The sequence below is a fragment of the Cinclus cinclus genome, chromosome 12 (genome assembly GCF_963662255.1).
Source record: "Cinclus cinclus chromosome 12, bCinCin1.1, whole genome shotgun sequence".
NCBI classification, from domain to species: domain Eukaryota; kingdom Metazoa; phylum Chordata; class Aves; order Passeriformes; family Cinclidae; genus Cinclus; species Cinclus cinclus.
In genome coordinates, this window is record NC_085057.1 from 19,602,566 (window position 1) to 19,621,061 (window position 18,496).

The following is an 18,496-nucleotide window of genomic DNA, read 5'->3' on the forward strand; positions in this document are numbered from 1 at the left end:
GCTGCTCAGATGTAAAGCAGTGAGAGTAGAGTACAAATCTTACAGGAAGCAGTACCAATGCCTTATAGGCATAATCTTTGTCCTCAATTTTTTTTCCTTATCCCTTTGTTTTTTACTCTATTAAGAAAAGTTTTCTTGCTCTAAATGATTTGTGTGTTTTTTCTCTTGATGGCGGGAGACTTAACAGGATGCCAGGCTGTTCCAGATGAAGAGCTGTTAATTCACTCGGTGCCTGGGGGCTGTTGGCACTAGCTCAGTAGCATGTTACTTTTTACATACATTTTACAGCTTGATTTTTATTTTGGTGGAAGAAGTCTCTGCGTCTGAGCTTGGAGATTTCTGCATCCAACTGATTCTGCCCTGAAAGTGATACACATTTTATCCTGTGCACAACAGACAAAAGAAGTGCTATAATGCTGTTTTCTTTTGGCATTGCAGGTGCAGCCTCTGCACCCAGGATCAGTGACTGTAATGATTCATGACCTGTGTCTGGCTTTCCCTGTCCCAGCTGAAGCTGAAATTCATGTATCTGATATCCGGGAAGTGTATGTGCGAGTTGTTGACAAGGTCAGTGCCTTGGAAACAGCATTAGGAGCTGATGCAGCCTGCCCTGACTCCCTGTGCTGGTCCTGAGCACCGAGATCAGACATGGACAAGATGCTACAACAGAGAAGCAACTAAAACCTCCCTGTGTCTATGTTTCTCCCTCTCAAATTTATCCCTTTAGGTTATAAGTGTCTCATAGTATCGGGTACCTGTTCATGTTCTGTGTGGCAGCAATCTCAACTTTTGCATTTACACAGCAATGTTAATCCATAATTTATATGAACGTGCTCATTTACATTTCCTCCTGTTTAAAGTGCATGTGAGCAATTCTTTTAGGAGTAGGTTTTGCCCCAAGGTCATTTTCCATATGTCAGGTTTTAAAACTGAACAGAAAAAAGTCCAGCTCATTCCACTTGCTAGCTTGGGTGCACCTTAAACAAAAGAAATGTTGATGTTTCTGGATGTTTTAATTATGCCCTTGCCAGCTGAAGGACCTCAGTTCATTCATTTCATTTGACACTAACTCTAGCTGGCAGGGATTAGTCTCTAAAATCAGTGCTAATCTAACCTTGGGGCTCTATATCCACTACCCTACTACAAGTGTAATAGGAAAAAAAATGGAAATGGTTATGCTAGTAAATAAGAGTGGTTTGAATACAGAGTGACTGTACGTGTCTGTTTCAGGTGGAGATTGGAAAAACAGTTAAGGCTCATGTCAGAGTTCTGGATGACTCAAAGAAACCTTTTCTGGCAAAATACTTCCCTGTCATGGATCTCAGTCTCAGAGCAGCATCTCAGCTTGTCTCACTTGTGTAAGTTAAAGGATTTTTGAAATTAATCTGCAAATAAGAATTAGCAAAAAATGAGTAAAGGTGTTAGGTTGGATGCATGGTAATATACAATGGCTGAGATTTTATCTATTTTTTCGAAGTCGTAATTACCTGTTAAAAGGTAAACAAATATTAATTGTGAGAGAAATTGCCTGAACTAACAGCCAGAAGGTTACTGGTGAATGAGACTGCATTCCTCCAGTGTCATGTTTGATGAAGCTTTGTGCATCTTGGAAGCAGTGACTTGGCAAATAGTGTCAGGTGAAGAGTGCTATGTGAAAGCACATCTGATGTTATCAAACTCATTATGTCTGTCACTTGTTTCATTTTAATTTCAGGTATTTAATGTTACAATAAAGCACAGGTTGCAAAGAGCCATCCTGTAAAAATGTGGTAATTCCCTTAACTGTGCTTTAGACATAGTCACAGCCTTGTGGTAAAACTGCTGGGCACTAAATGGGTCCTTTGCTTTGTTATTTGTAATTTACTCAGAGAATGTCTCTTTGATGGACTTACTTTCAGCCCCCTGAGGGAGGCTCTGGATGACCACACTGCTGCTTTCCTGGTGTGTGGGATGACCATTGGGCAGACGAGTCTGATGGCAACTGTGACTGACAGAAGAGGACAAAAAATCAACTCTTCTCCACAGCAGATTGAAGTAAATAATTTCAGATAAGATACATGCATAAATAAAGTCTGTGCTACAATGGAACAGGAATATATAAATTATGGTCACAATACAGTAATCAGTTAGCCAGAAAATTCAGTCTGTCTGGAAGCTGACCAGTCAGATTTCACTGTTAATTGCAGATGATGAGTTAAATTTATGCATGCTCAATTTACTGTGATGAAGCAACTAAACACTCAGTTTTACACTTGTACCGTCTTGGGGCATAATTTATCTGATTGAAGGATCCTGAACACAGGTATTGATATTTCTGCTTTTAGGTCTTTCCCCCATTTAGACTACTGCCAAGGAAAGTGACGCTAATTATTGGGGCTTTGATTCAGGTGAGGCATCTTCTTACATATTTTCTTTATTTTGTGATTTCTGTTCTAAAATGAATTTTCATAACTGGATTTTTCAGTAGTAGATGCTCAACTTGACATTTATCTGCATCCACACTGAATGGACTGACAGGATTGCCTTTGGGCAAGGGCCCAGAATGACAGGACACAGGGAGTGGCTTCAAACCACAATTTCAAACACTGGGCAGGATCAGATGGGATACTGGGAAGGAATTGTTCCCAGTGAGAGTGGGGAGGCCCAGCCCAGGTTTCCCAGAGCAGCTGTGGCTGCCCCTGGATCCCTGGAAATATCCAAGGCCAGGTTGGACATTGGGGCTTGGAGCAGCCTGGGAGAGTGGGAGGTGTCCCTGCCCATGGAACAAGATGAGCTTTGAGGTCCCCTGCATCCCAGCCCATTGTGTGTTTCTGTGATGAGTACTGCTCTGAAGAAGAACAGTGTCATTCTTGAGCCAGCTTCCGTTTTACTCTATTGCTGGATCAAAGGATTTGTACTTGCTTTTGTCAATGGACTGTCAGTTTTTCTGGTGTTAAATACCAGCAGAGCATGAGCAAATCTGTCAGCTCCATGACATCAGGCATAGTGGGCTTGTTGTACAAACTGGAGCACAGAGCAGAGCTCTGCACCAGGGTGCTGAAGAGAAACTTTCTGGATGGAAGGCAAAATCAGCCTGTGAGGCACAGGATCCACTGCTGTACTCAGCTCATGCATTTCCCAGGCTCTCATCCTGCAAGGACCAGTGTGCAGGGGGAATAATCCTTGAGCTGCCCTGGGAAGGTGCAGGTAGCACTGAAGTCACTGTGGTGCTGAGCAGGAAGGATATGCCCTGTAATGGTAACCAGAAGAGCTATCTGAAGTGTTTATGCACTGTTCTGTGTGCTGTTCTCACAGATCACTGCTGAAGGAGGCCCCCAGTCTCTCTCCAACATAATTTTCTCCATCGACAACGAGCACATTGCAGCAGTGAACAGCTCTGGGCTGGTCAGAGGAGTGGCCATTGGCAGCGGGGTGGTGACAGGAGTGCTGCAGGCTGTTGATGCAGAGACAGAGAAGCTTGTGGCAGTGTCCCAGGTAATGTTTGTGGTGCTGCTGGGGGCTGACAGGGGCTAACTGACTCATGGCTTTGGCTCTGAAAGGGGACACAGTCTTTCTGCATGAGCAGTGTTACCTCGTGCACTTCTCTGCTTTCCTTCCTTACTCCCTGGCCTGTGAACTTACACAGGTATTGGCACAGGTGGTACTTTGAACAGGTAGCTAAATCTTGCTTAAACCAGAGTCTCACAGATAACCAGGGAGGCTTTATGACCAGTCTGGTATCTTCAGGATTGGTTAGTGCGTCTAGAAAAGCCCATCTAAAGAAGCCTTTAAGCACAGCAGAAGGTTGTCCTTGTCTGCATTCCCTCTTTGGTCAGGAGGATCCAGAAGGCAGCTGTTGCTCAAAAACCCCACATTGTCTCCTAAGATGCAGCAGTCTCTATGGAACACTGTCATCCCTTGTGGTCTGAACCCATCTATGAGGTGCAAGCAGTGAATACCTGGTATTCCATCAGAATCTGTGTCCTTAGATTTTCCTGCAGCTGAGTGTGAAGGAGGTGAGCAGGCGTACGAGGGAGCACAAGTCCCTGGGACTTGCATGAGACTCAGAACAACGGATCTTGGGCCAGATCTTATGACTTCTGCCTTTGAGCTCAGGGCAGCACAGCTGCTGTGAACCACAAAGCTCTGCTGCTTGAAAGGTGTCGGCACAGGTCAAGAGGACACAAAATAATTTTTCAAAAAAAAAAAAAAAAATCTCTGCTTTTTAATGCATGGGCAGCAGTCTGTCCTAATGGTGTGACAGGAGACAAAGTGAACTTGAAAGATAAATCTGCTGCCCAGTGAGGTCCAGGTCTGACCTTTCCTCCCCAGTATATAACAGGAATAAAATCTGTTAGGAATGTCTGGATGTATGAGGAGGAGATATGAGAGGCACACAGAACCATTTTATTCTCAGTTGTCCCATTTGGTGCTCTACAATCCTCATTTCATTCTAACACTTCTCCATGTCTTCCTTTACCTCCTGGGTTTCTTCATCCCTCTTCTGCTGGGGCCCCCCTGTGATCTTGTCCACTGCTGTTTCTCACCTCTCAGCTCCATCATTCATTTCATCAGTAATTTTGAGAAGATTTGTTTTTTCAATTTAGGGGGCATTTTTAGATGCCTGTCAATTAAAAGTTAATCCTTTTCAGGTTTTTACATTCCTACCGTATTTTCTCTGATAATGCAAATCACGTGGCAACTGTGATAGCAAAATAGTGGCTGTAGAGCCTGAAAGTGAAATCTGGTTTCTGTTTGACAAGTCCTTACGTTGTCATCCCTTCCTCCTTCCCAGGACAAGGTGGAAGTTGAAGTGGTACAGCTGACAGCTGTGAGAATTCAGGCACCCATTACACGAATGAAAGTTGGTACTCAGGTGAGTTGTTTGGGATTGACTTCTGTTGCCTTCGTGTGTTGGAACTGCAGGTTGTGCCCATTCCTGTCACATCATCAAGTGACAGCACTGCAGCTTTGGGAGGAACCATTTTCTTTATGAGAGACCCTCATCTCTTGATCAGTGAATTTTAATTCTTTTTGCTGTGGGCAGGTGTTTGGTTTGCATGCTGGTATTACCTAAGCAGGCTGGTTTCTCTCTTTCCAGATGCCAGTTTATGTCATGGGCATCACCAGCACTCAGACTCCTTTCTCCTTTGTCAGTGCCATGCCAGGGTTAACATTCCACTGGTCTGTCAGCAAGAGGGACACTCTGGATGTCAGGACAAGGCACAGTGAGGTGAAGTGTGTGTGTGTGGGTGTGTGTGTGGGGGAGGTGCATGTGTGTGCACCTTGGGAAAAGGAAACAGCCACATCAGGGCAATGCAGGAAATACTGCTGCCTCCACTGCCTCAAAATCCTGGATCAGTTGTCAGCACCTCTGTGCCAACGTCTGGGCTTTCCGTGAGTCCAGCTTTAATCCCTTTCTCCTGTCCAAGGCTGCTTTTCAGCTTCCTGCAAACTACAACTTTGCAGTGGATGTTTATGGCAGAGTAAAGGGAAGGACAAGCCTGAAAGTTGTAGTGAAGGTCCTTGATGCTGCAGCCAACCAGTTCTACATGGCAAGAGAACTGTCTGATGAAATCCAAATTCAGGTAGGATAATTTTGTACACCGTTCCTGTTTAAGTATCTCCTTCAGAACTGGATTGAAGTCTGGATTTGAAGTCAGGACTTTGAAATGCAGGAGTAGCTCCAGCTTTGGTATATCTTTGAGCCCTTACACTTGTTTGTATAATGTTCCTCATCTGGGCTCACTCATTTCATGGGCTCATGGGGGCAAGGGAGAGTCTGAAGTAACAGTGAGTATGGGGTTCCCAACACCTTTTCCCTTGAGAAATATGTTTTCATGCTGCTTCCTAGTTTAGCCATATCCCTGGAAATAAATGCTCTTCAGAGTAACTTGTAGAAGATACTGGCTCTCCATTCTCAAATATTCATGTTCAATTGTCTTGTTTTGCCATATATATTATACAGGAGAAGAAAGGAAGTTAGTTCTGTTTTGTTTGTTTGTTTTGAAGATTAAACTAATAAAGAAAATTTCTGTCGGCACACAACAGTAGGCCGAAATGGCTCTTATTTTCCAGGTGTTTGAAAAACTTCATCTAGTCACTCCAGAGACAGAAGCAGAGCAGATCCTAATGTCACCAAATTCCTTTATTAAACTTCGGACCAACAGGTCAGTGCTCAGTTTCCATGCTGTGGCTTTTTTTTATCCCTTTATCTGAACTTGGGCAGTTGTGTTCAAAGGAGCTGTTTCTGTCTCTCAGTATCACTGTACATACCTTTAGTAGGATGGCACTACCATGAATCTGCTGGTTCATGGTATCTTACCTGTTCTCTTGGGCTTTGTCAAATCTTGTATGAGATTGTAGTTGGAAAATTCATTCAATATTGGGAACTTTCAGATCCTTTTTTTAAAAGCTGCTGAGCTGGTTAAAGCAGTATCCTGCTTCCTGTAGAGGTTTTGACGGGTGACTTGAGGCTTTGTGGAATATAATTCTGTGTATTTCTCACACAGAGGTTGTGGCTGGATTTTCAGATTAAAATGTCATTTCCAAATGAGAAACTCTTTTTACATAATCTCTTTTCAAAGACTGACATTTTAGACTCCTATCAGGCTTGAAATGTAGTTTTCCCAGCATAATAATGGGCTGATAAAGACAGTAAGACACACACTGAGAGCAAAGCTTTAGAGGCATTTACATTTTAGGGGGAGAGAACCCTTAGTTTCATAGAATCACAGAATGGGTTGTGTTGGAAGAGACCCTAAATACGGTTTTACACATTTCAGTGTTTTCCTACTTGTTGTTTTTCTTCAGGGACCAAGTGGCATCCCTGAGTTACCGTGTCCTGGATGGACCAGACAAAGTCCCTGTTGTGACAATCAATGAGAGAGGATTCCTTGTCGCTGGGTCTGTGATCGGATCATCGACGATTGAAGTGATTTCCCAAGAGTTGTTTGGCATCAACCAGACCATCATAGCTGCTGTTAAGGTACTGTCAGCTCTCTTCCTTTGCAGCTTCCTCAAGTACATCTTCACTACTGCATCAGGGATTGTTGGCTGCACTTCTTGAACTTGACTTCTGAAAAATGAGCAGTGTAGGAATTAATAGTTCTGAGCTTTGAACCGTGGGACACCAGGGAACGTATGCCCATTATCTCTGTTCAAAAAATCCTTGAGCCAAGAACTTCCTGCATCTGGCAACATAAGCCTTGAGATACCCACTGCTTCCCTTCCTGCTGTCCCTTTTTGCTGTCAGCATCTTCCCTCTGCCCAGCTGAAGGAGAAAGGTGTAGAATTGAGTGCTTTAAGTTATTTCTAGGTTTAACTCCTGTAACCACTATGAAGTGGCTTGGTGGATTTTTTTTTAATTTTAATTTTAGTATTTCCCATTATGTTCAGCTCCGCCTGTAGGACAGGGTGTAGATCTCTTCTCCTGGGTGGGGAATGAAACAGGAAATGGGGGCCCAGTGGCCCTAAAGCCACCCCTGCTGTAAGGTGGTGGCAGTGAATTCCTCAGCTCTGTTACACGTGGCCTTGTTTCTTCCCTTCAGCAAATGAAAGATGTCTGATGAGTTGGGGGTGGCTCAAATGCCATTTAGTCAGTACTCAGTGGGACTGAAGTCAGATCCCTCTGTGTGAGTTTGTCCTGTACTCAGGATGGTGATATGAAGCTCTCTGTAGTAGGACCTATCTCAGTTCAGCACCTTGTACAGCTCATTTGTTCTCCTGTACTTACTACAAGTGCCTTTGTGGAAATGTTTTTAACCTCATGAGGTAACAGTTCATTTTATGGCTGAGAAGCTGAGAGAGCTTGAGGGGTTTTGCCAAAGGTCATGTCAGAAAACTTCTGACAGAGCAGGAGATCAGCTTGAATCTGTTGTGTCATTCTAAGGCAAAGCTCTCTGCTTCAGTTTGTCCTTCTTTCATAAGGTCTTGGGTTGTCTGTTTTCAAGTGTACACAATTAAGAACCAAACTGCTGCAGCAGCATCACTTAACACGTAGACCTTGAACTTGGCTCAAAGGAGGGCTCTTACATAAGCCAGGGAGAGTGGGGGAAGAAGGAGTGACAGTGAGCTTAGCGTGGGACCAAGCTCAGCACTTGCCTGGACCTACTGCACTCAGTATTTATTTTATTTTTTTCTTGAACTAAAAAACAAAACAAAAAAATGCTTTAACAGTAAAAGGCTGTTTTCATCAATATTAAATTTAGCAGTTGTCTCTTGTGGGACAGTTGCTGAGATTTTAAAGTAATGGAAGCTTGATAATGTGTCAGGGAAATGGGGTTACTGTTGGCTTGTAACCACAGCTTGATGGGCAGAGATCTGTATGCATGGAGATTTTAACTGGTGAAACCAGCCTGTGGAGCAGACAGTGGGATGTGCTGATATTTTAGCCACTTTTTTTTTTTTTTTTTTTTTTTTTGGATTCACCAAATATGTATTTTGCTTGAGGCCAAATTTGTCCTTTCCTTTTTAAGTTCTGACATGTACATTTTCAGATAGCAGGGTTTTATGTTTTAGTTGAGCCTCTTAGGTCAGGAAAATAAAGGGATTTTTCAGCAAGATGAGCTTGAGGCCTTCTTTTAAAACAGTTTTCTCGATATATTTTAGGGTTTTTGATTCCTCTGTCCATCCATTATTTATTTTCCAACAGCTGTAACAGAAAGAGCAGATACAGTTATTTTTGTTGGGTAATTTTGCTTGTTAACCTAAGTAAATTAATCAAGAATAGCAATATGCTATTTAAAAGCCAAAAGAATAGGTTGTCAAGTCTTTGTCTTCAGAAGACCTTCCTTCACTGGAGTGTTACTCCAGGAATGTGGGGGTGTGCATGTATGGTTAATGGAGCAGACTCTCCCAAGGAATTTGGAGCAATTCCCAACTTCTGTCTTGGCCGAGGAGAGGCACTGAGGGAGCAGAGCTCAGCCTGCTGACCCCTCAGGGTTTGTCAGCTGCCAGCTCTGCCTGAAACAGCTTGGCTTTCTCACCTGCTGGTGAGCAGTGACCATTCCGTCCCCTTACTCACATGTGCATCCTGAGTTACTCTTCTAATACCTGGGCTGTGAATTGCACCTCTTATTTCAGGAATTATTAGGAGAGAGGTCCAGGGGCATTTGTTTTCTTGCATATCCAGGGAATCTTAACAGTTTGAATTGATAGGATAGTAATGTGTTCTGTGAAGTCTGTGTGTGATGTATGTTTCCACGTGATCATTGCTTGTGTCAGTTCCCAGTGGTACTAGAAAAGGCTAAGAAATAGCAGCTGTGAGGGTGCAGAGCAGCACAGCCAGGCTTTCTTCAGGCATGGCAGGGCCAGGGGAACACACAGGAAACACTGAACATAGGACAGCACTTTTTACTGGGGTGGCTGTTGAACACAGATTGCAGGAGGCTGTGGAGTCTCCATGTGAGGAGATGCCCCAGAGCTGGCTGCACATGGTCCTGGCCAGCTGGCCCTGGGTAACCCAGCTTCAGTGGGGGACTGGACTAGAGAGTGTCAGAGGCCCCTTCCAACCTGTGAAATGGAGATACTGATAACAACAGCTTCACGTGTTAGTCCTGGCGTTTGGTTAAATGGAAATGGCTCATAAAGGCAGTTCTACATATTTACATAATGAGAAGTCTTTTAGATAACTTTTATAGGGGCATCATAAAAAGCAATTTAACTTCTCATTGCTGATGTTTTTCCAGGTCTGCCCTATCTCCTACCTCAGGATCTCCATGAGGCCGGTTCCGCTCACCCAGAACAAAGAGGCACTGCTGGCCCTGCCCCTGGGTGTGACACTGACATTTACAGTCCATTTCCACGATAACTCTGGAGATACTTTCCATTCACACAATGCCGTGCTCAAGTTTGCCACCAACAGGTGGGTGTCTGTCAGGGGTGGTAATTACAGAGAGCAAAAAAAGGCCAGACACACACAGAACAAAGGGTGTCCCAAAGATACCAAGTGAGGATGAGCTTGGGCTGGGATTAGCAAAGCGAGGGTTTTGTCTCTGTGGTCTTCAGAGGCAGTGGCAGGAAAAAGAGTTCCAGTTAGCAATCGATATTCCCTAGCCGTGGAAAGCTGCCCAGATAAGCATGATCCCAGCGGGGCCTGCAGGAGCTGTGCTCTGCTCCAAGTCACTGTGAATCATCCCCCTGCACGCAGCAGGGGCCCAGAGAAACAACTGGTCCATCAGCATCTGCCTCTCCCAGTGCTGCTGTTGCACTGACTCACTGAGCGCTTACGTAAGGTGGGGAATGTTCTGGATCAGGAGCTGGCTCCTCAGATAGGCTTGTGCAGCCTTCCCACAGCAGGGACGAACCTCAAAGGACCTTTTGGTCTCTGCCTCACAGAATAAATGTTGTGAAGCAGCCTCCTGTGGTCTTCAGTAAAATACCACTTACGCTTTTACTGAAACATGTCTTGTTTTCTGCAGAATTTCACCTTGCTGAATTTGGGTAAATACCAGAACTGGCAGTCCGATGGCATTGTTAGGTCTGGGAAGTTGCATATTAGTGTTCAAATTTCTTCTTGAGAAAAGGGGAAAATAGTCAGATGATGTCATTCTAAAGCTCTACAATTCCCACAATTAAGAAGTAATCTTCGTGCATAATTACGATCTGGTGCTTCCTCAGCATCGTGGTGAGCTGAGAACTGAAATTTGCCCCAGTGGCACCTAAATAATTTTTATAATTTCCTTACTTTGCATATTTCATCAGATGGCTGTTGCTGAAAACAAGCAGCCAGCCATCTGAAGAGTTTGATTCCTCTCCTCTTGGAGAGATAATGCCATTACCAAGCCTGCCTTCTCTTTGTGTGCAGAGATGACTTTGTGCAGATCACCAAGGGAGCGGCCAACAACACCTTTGTGGTCAGGACTGTGAACGTGGGGCTGACCCTGCTCAAGGTGTGGGATGCAGAGCACAGTGGCACTGCAGACTACATCGCACTGCCTGTCCAACATGCCATCTTCCCAGAGCTCCCTGATGTGGTGGTGGGGGATGTCCTGTGCCTGAGGACCTCGCTGACAGCCCAGGAAGGTGAGGGCCTCCAGCTGTGTAGGTTAGCTGCTGTTCCGTGGGATACCACCATGCCTTTGGCTCACTCTCAGCAAAACTAAATGCATAATTGATCATGTTTGTTCAGAATCAAATGTCACTGTTCTTGTTAATGATAAAAATAGGTTAGATCAACTCCTCTAATTTTAATTGTACCGTGCAATATGTCTTTCATCTTGAGTTCCTGAGCATCACACTTCAGACATTACTATTCCATTGGCTGGGAAGGCCTGTTTCAGTGAGACTGCTGCAGAGTCAGGGCTTCCTGCACTCGTGTGTGACTGCTGGTGTTAATGGGCGTGTGTCAGAATAACTGCAAGCCAGTGGCACTCTCAGACACCAGAGTGGTTCCTGGGCACTGGGAGGTGTGTGCCCTGCCTGGCAGTGGCACTCCAAGCCACCAGAGTGCCCAGGAAATGCTGCAGTTGGTGTTGAGCAGTGCCCCTATGGTTTTCCAGGCCTGCCAGGTGTGTGGAGCTCCTCCTCAAGTGCTCTTCTTCTCGTGGACTCCAAGACTGGTGTGTCCCTGGCAAGGGACTCTGGGGTGGTCACTGTCTACTATGAGATCCCTGGATTACTGAAAACCTACAGAGAGGTGAGGCACTGTTCCATTTCTGCTGAGGTTGGTTTGTTTGGGGTGGACCCTTGCCAAACTGTATTCTATGGGATTCTTCTTTTTTTTTTTTGTTTTAAATATTTAGAAATGTTTTAGAAATGCAGGTGGTCGAGAATTATTTGATACGTGTCCAAAAACATAATGGATTTTTTTTGTTGTTTTTTTTTTTTTAGATCTGTGCTAAGGAGGAAAATGTAGCATATCAGTTTTGATTTTTCACCTCTACTGTTCTTATGCTCTATGTTTTGACTCCCTTTTTGGCTAAGTTGTTCCCAGGTGCTAACCAGTTTTTTAGTATGGCTGCTCTATGAATGAAGCTTCACTGGAGGATGATATGCCAGCAAGAACCTGGTCAAATGTTGTGCCGTGCATCACTGATCAGAAGTACTCCATTAAATTATTTTGTTTATCTGCAATGCAATCGTACTGTTGACACAATTCACTGCATCAGCCAGTATAAGCACCAGACATTCTTTTTAAATTAAATTTAGACATAGAGCTTTATGCATATTAGCTTCTGGGGGTTGGGTAGGAAGACAAAATGTTTTTGCTAGCTAAAATTGCTTGGAAAGGCAGTTTCTAATATTAGAGAAATGTGGGATTTTGAAGAAAAACGTCACCTTGTGGAGTCTTTCACAACCAATCCAGTCTGGTTTTGCCTTAATTTTTATTTGTTGAAGGAATTTTTGGTAACAGTGTGTTTCATCCTTTTTTCAGATCGTGATTAATGCACCTCAGAGGACCACAGCAAGCCATGTCAGTGGCATGCAGACAAGCTTGCAGGGAGTGGCAGCCTCAAAAGTCATAGTTTCAATTGGGGAAACAAACAAAAATTTGAAAGGTATGATTAAAAATATTTCTGTTGATAGTTTATTGTATGTTTATGGATTCATGGTGCTTTGGTTTGTGTTGTGGAGGTTTGTTTGTTGTTTAAGGGTAACAAGATCCCCAGGAACCTCAAATGCCTTTCTAGAATTCCAGTAGCACTAGGAGCCATGGCACAGAATTCGGAAGGTGTTCATGGGCACTATTAATATTTCACAATGAGTAAAATCAGTGGATTTCAATAGAAGTGTCATTTTTGATCATATAAACAGCAGTTAATGGGCAATCAGCTAATTGCTTATATATTTAATTGCAATTGCCTTTTTGGGGCTGTTACATTTTCTTACTTAGTTACCTTCCTTAAATTTTTACAGAACTTATCACCAGTTAGAATCAATATAAAGACTAAACATGATATTGTGTCCTCTATTCAATGAGCTGTATTTTGTGTGATTACAGATCCCTTTAGCTTCTAGCTTAACAATTTGCACTTCTTCCAATAGTATTTTATTTTGCCATATGTAAATTATTAGCCTACCGAAAAATCATCTTGCCAGGTACTAAAATCTAATTTAAGGCTCCCAAGATCATGTAATTTATTCAAGAGACATCTGAGCAGAAGATTCTCTCTAACTTATTCTTTCCTGTAAATGAATTATTCCTGTCAAGAAAATCCCACAACATACAAAATTTTCATTGCTGTCTCTTTGAGATTAGACCTGAGCAAGGACAGCTGTCTGTGATTTCCAACTATTTTAAGATCTTCATAACCTTGTGAAACAATTTCAGATGGTGGTAGAATAACCTAATACTACAAGCCATGATTTTGCTTTTAATTAATTCAACTTAATTAATTAGAGATTATTTTTTTCCTTCCCCCTAGGGGAGTGTTCACCTGCTCAGACTGAAGCCATTGCTGAGTTACAACCCCAGTCCATTATCAGTTGCCATCTCGATTTCAACAGTGATGTCTTTGACTTCCCAGCACAGGATATTTTTGTGGCAGAACCAGGATTTGATGCAGTTTCAGGTAAGATGTGACAAGATACTACACTGCAGACAATCACAGACTCTTTGGTCCAGCAGGTTCCACAGAATCCCAGCATCATGGGTTGGGTTGGGTTGGAGGGACCTTACAGCCCATCCAGTGCCACCCCTGCCATGACAAGGACAGCTTCCACTGTCCCAGGCTGCTCTAAGCCCTGCCCAGCCTGGCCTTGGGCACTGCCAGGGATTCAGGGCAGCCAGAGCTTATCTGGGCACCCTGTGCCAGGGCCTGCCCATCCTCACAAGGAGGAATTCCTTCCCAACATTCAGTTTAAACCTCCTCTCTTTCCTTCTGAAGCCTCTGGGCTTTGCTGTGTAGGACCTCCGACCTCAGTGAGCTGTTCACATGGACAGTTGTTGTTTCAATGGGTTTTCTGCCTGTGGCAAAAACTTGTGTTGGTTTTCAGGGAAAGCTAGAAGTGAGTGGCAGCCCCTTCATGTTTTTCAGAATTTCCATAGTATGTCAGAGAAGCAAAGGAGCAGTCAGGTGACAAGTATTTCAAAAGTGGAATGTACCCCCAAAACATCATGAACTGGGTCTTAAAAAGGGGGAAATTGCCAGACAGTATGGAGGTGGAAATAAAATTGTCAACAGAATGGGTTAATTCTTTGAAAGTATGACATGATTTAGGACAGAACCAAACCTCCATGAACTGTACATAAAGAACATTAATTATCTGTTAGATTCATCCCTGCACCCATTGTGAAAGCCCCTATTCTACCCTGCATATGCCTCTGTTACTTAGCTAAGGGAAAAAAATAAGGGGAAAACATGCGCCTGGCAAGTTCTCCTTGTTGCTGATGCTTATCTACCATTCTCTGGGAAGTTTTTACTAGTTTTAATGCTACTAACAGGTTAATTGGTCCCATATGAGACTAGAAACATGGTGAATATATAACTTTTAAAGGAACTTTTATAAATAATCTACATCTTCACAGACTTGATGATGGTGATCGTAGCTGGCTAAAATTTTAACAGTAATTGAAAAGAATATTAAATAGGATGTTCTGTCTTGTTTTCAGTAAAGCCTTTCAATATTAGCATAAATGTTGTGTTCAAATTGGAACCGAGTTTCAGTGGCACTTTAAAATAAAATGTGTCTGGAAGTTATCAGCATAGTGGTTTTTTCATGATGGTCAGTTTGGGACAAGGAATAATTCCGTTGTTGTAGTTCTGGGATTGTGATGTTTGACTCAACAGACACACTGTCCTAATCCATCTACACACTGCTCATCATGCTGCGGGTTGAACTTCAGCACCATTTTTAGCTTTTCTCTGAGGATATCCCAGCAGTCTCACTGTGCATGGAGATAAACCCTTAGAGGTGGGCAGTTAGCAGCTCGAGCTGTCTCGTTCCTGCAGGACACTACACGTGCTCCATCAGGATGCACAGCCTCACTGACAAGCAGCTGAAGCGCCTGAGCAGGAGCAAAGCCACGCTGCGGGTGACGGTGGCGGTGCGGGGCAGCGCCGTGCCCAGGGAGCAGCTGGGCACAGAGGTGCCCTTCAACCGCTGGTTCTATGCTGACCAGGCTGAGATGCTGCTCAGCAACCAGGATGTGAGCTCTGTCCTGAAAGTCTTCGGGGCCAGTGAAATCCTGGATAGCCTGGAGGTGAGTGCATTCCCAGGAAGTATCTCAGCACAGCTGGAAGGGTTTTGAGCTGTCACATTAAGCTTTTTAATGCAAGGCACTCCCTGCCGTCTTTACCGTATCAACATTTGTTCCTGAGATGGTTTGGACATGCTTGTCTTGGAATGCGTTCTTCCTCACTTTTCACAGGATCCCAGAATGGTTTGGGCTGGCAGGGTCCCCTAAAGCTCATTGTGTTCCAGTGCACTGACATGGGATGCCACTCACTCGCTGGGTTGCTCAGGGGCCATGCAGCCTGGCCCTGGGGTTTTGGGGTGGTACGGGTGTGTAAGGCTCGCCTGGGCATGCAGCCTGGCATGTGTGAACCAGGTTGTGGTCAGGAAGCAGAAACCTGCCTGACCCCTGTGGCTGGGGGACCCTTGCCCAACTGTGTGTGTGACTGACTGCTCACACAGCCCAGTAAGGGTCTGTGGATTTCAGCTCTGCGGGGTTAGCCCAGATCTGTGGAAAGGGCAGGTGAAAAGGAGCACCCTTGGCATTAGGCAGGGAGAAATGTTTCGGGTGTTACTGTAAAGGTACACCCAAGTCCTCTGGAGTGGTGAATTGCTCTGTGTTTCTGTGAAATTGTTGCTGGCAGCTGGCCTGGAAGATGGAGGTGTGCTGTGCTGTCCCCAGCAGTCTGTGTCAGGTTGGATGTTCCCTGTGCAGGTGACATGTGGGTCCCCAGCAGTGAAGGTGCAGGAGAAGGAAAAGTCCTACGGTCTGCCCAGCTACGTGGTGTACACTGTGAGCCTGGCTGATCCCAGAGTTGCTAGCCAGGGCTCCCTGTCCACCACTCTGTCTGTCTTCAGTCCCATGACAGACCAGTCCATCACCATCCCAGTCACAGTGATCTACCTGGCTGACAGAACCACTGCACCCATGAGACGTAAGTTCAGCTCTACACTCCCTATGCCAGAAGAAACTTTTAGCTTCTGTGATGTTTATGAGGTTAACTCTTAAAGCAGATTGGAGAAGATGCTCTTCTGAACTCAATATTGTCTCCTCTTAATCAATTCTGCAGATGAAGCCAGTCTCTTCCAGCAGTTTGTTGAGTCTTACCAGGTGATGATCTTCACGCTTTTTGCACTCCTAGCAGGGACAGCTGTTATGATCATAGGTAAGAGAAAGAAAGGTTGCACAAGTATGTATTTTCTGGAGCTTCTTACAGCTGCAAGATAAAAAGGAATGATTGCCATAGGAAATTATTTTGGTTTGTTTTTCAACTGTCTTGCAGTCTACCATGCATTTTTCTCGCCGAATGAACAGCACAATCAGCCAGTATTCCACCCAAGGACAAGTTTTCAGAACACCCCTAACAGTAAGCAGCTACCATCCAGTCAGAAGAGAATTAATTGATTAGTCTGGTCATTGCACTGGAATTGAATGTAGGAAGGTCTGTAATCAAGAGTGGCAACAAAAAGTAATACACGTTCTTACAGACGTGTTTAAGTTACAGTGAGCTGCAGGCCTGGTTGTAAACACAAGTGTGCCTGATGCTTCAGATAAAGCGAGGCAAATTCAGGTGAACTCGCTTGCCAAGGGCAAATGCATTGTGCCTCCCTCAGACTTGAAAAGTCCTGAACAGGAAGACCCACAAAGTTTTGATATTTGCAGGGTACCTATTCAAGAGGCACTAAGCTAAAGGGATGATTTCATTTGGAATGGATGAGCAGAAGGGATGATCACTGCCAGTGCTCAGCAGATGATCAAGAGCAGTTTCTCGGTTTTTTCCCTCTCCCACCATTCCCGAGCCTGATTGTTGTTTTCTCCTTGCCACGTTCCAGGTTCCAGTGTGTCACCTGCACATTCCTTCAGCTCCCAGGCCTCCAGCAGGCAGAGGAGACCCTCGGCCATGCTCTGAAGCACGGGATATGCCTCTCAGTAGAGGCAGCACATGAGACTCCTCCTCGTGCTGGCAAATGAAAATAAATACACAACTCGGTGCCTTAGCAAGCTCAGCAGCTTTAGCAGTCAGGATGCAATTCAGGTGTGCTCTAGAATATAACTAGGTCCTCAATTTATTTATTTTTTTAATATTTAGGGTTCTTTGAGTTTATTTTTTTTAATGTTAGTGCTGCAATTCTGAAAAGCTTGTTTTTTCTGTTGTTTTTTGCTGCCTGCACAAAAAGCAGCGTTCATGCTAATCTAGCTTTCTTGCACTCTTCAAGTAACTAGAAGCTATATCTAAGTTAGAGTGATAACAATTTAAATTTACTTTTTTTAAAATTGGATTTCTTTCTAATGAACTTTTTTAAAAAAGGGAAATTAGAAAAACAGATGAAATATGAGCCAAAAATATGAAGGATTGTATATTTTGAAGAACTAGTTTTTATATTGTGTTCCAAAACCTCAGGAATGTATTGCACTGATAAGTGTTCTTATGTTTAGCCATACACTGGGATTCATCAGCACGATATGCTGGTTTAGCATGAGGAATGCTGGAACAACTGTGAATAATTTGTAAGTTTTCTCACAACGATTTAAAAAGACAAAAAAAGAAACCCAGAACTTGGTGCAGCTTCCTTTGGGTACAACTGTAGTATTCCTTGGTACTGTAAGCACTTTTTTGAACTGGGAATGTGACAGCATGTGCCTTCTAAGTGGACCTTTCTTCTAGTAGGAATGCTTTATTTTGAGGATAGAATCACATCCCAGTCATTTTTATTTGTAAGCAGGGTTTTGCAGCTATCAGATAAGGTTTTTGTTTACATATAACAAGCATCCCAGTTTTAACTGTGAATAATACTCTGGCTGTCTGAATTCTCTTAAGGACCAGAAGGAAAGTGAAATAACAAAACACTTAATGCAAAATACTTTGTGTGCAGAGCTATGCAGGCAAATAGATGAGTGGAATGCAGACCCAGTGCATGGTGTGGAGTTTCGGTTTCACAAAGTGTTAAAAACTAAAGAATTGTTACATGTAATTGTATTGAGTCTTGTTTAACTTGCTGGCTAGTTTTGGACAAATTGTGCCTTAAGTGCTAGTACTACTTAAAAAGGTCACTTTGGATGTAGATAATAATTTGAATCTGTATTAAAGCTTTTTAAGACTCCTTTGTTTTGAATTTTCCTGTGGTTTGCTGTTCAGAATTTAGCACTGGACTATTGTTATTTGAATCTGTATTGTTTAATAAAGGTTTAAAGGTTCCTTTATTTTGCTGTTGATGCATTTTCTGTGGTTTGACTGTTTAGAATTTAGCTCTGAGCTGTTGTGTGAACTTTACTTCCTACAGCCCCTCAGTGTTTGCAGTCATGATTTTCCCATCTTAATTTTTCCTTTTGTTGACAGTCTAATGTTATCAGGTATTTTGACAATGTTTCAACTAGTATTTGTTGTCAGGGATTTCTCCC

The 18,496-nt window shown here is 43.6% G+C and overlaps 1 protein-coding gene across 1 annotated transcript in view; it reads left to right on the top strand.

Moving 5' to 3' along the window:
• The window catches only part of NUP210 (nucleoporin 210), a 47,822-nt gene extending 29,531 nt beyond the window's left edge, over window positions 1-18,291 (top strand). The window contains exons 21-40 of the mRNA XM_062500751.1: window positions 439-567; window positions 1,231-1,358; window positions 1,899-2,034; window positions 2,325-2,387; window positions 3,295-3,474; window positions 4,775-4,855; window positions 5,081-5,212; window positions 5,412-5,567; window positions 6,058-6,149; window positions 6,793-6,967; window positions 9,669-9,844; window positions 10,787-11,004; window positions 11,481-11,617; window positions 12,356-12,479; window positions 13,347-13,493; window positions 14,874-15,124; window positions 15,812-16,031; window positions 16,167-16,262; window positions 16,380-16,463; window positions 16,930-18,291. Coding sequence (XP_062356735.1) covers window positions 439-567; window positions 1,231-1,358; window positions 1,899-2,034; window positions 2,325-2,387; window positions 3,295-3,474; window positions 4,775-4,855; window positions 5,081-5,212; window positions 5,412-5,567; window positions 6,058-6,149; window positions 6,793-6,967; window positions 9,669-9,844; window positions 10,787-11,004; window positions 11,481-11,617; window positions 12,356-12,479; window positions 13,347-13,493; window positions 14,874-15,124; window positions 15,812-16,031; window positions 16,167-16,262; window positions 16,380-16,463; window positions 16,930-17,006 — 2,802 coding nt within the window. The 3' untranslated portion in view covers window positions 17,007-18,291. The remainder of the gene's footprint in view (window positions 1-438; window positions 568-1,230; window positions 1,359-1,898; window positions 2,035-2,324; window positions 2,388-3,294; window positions 3,475-4,774; window positions 4,856-5,080; window positions 5,213-5,411; window positions 5,568-6,057; window positions 6,150-6,792; window positions 6,968-9,668; window positions 9,845-10,786; window positions 11,005-11,480; window positions 11,618-12,355; window positions 12,480-13,346; window positions 13,494-14,873; window positions 15,125-15,811; window positions 16,032-16,166; window positions 16,263-16,379; window positions 16,464-16,929) is intronic.
• The last annotated feature ends 205 nt before the right edge of the window (window positions 18,292-18,496 follow it).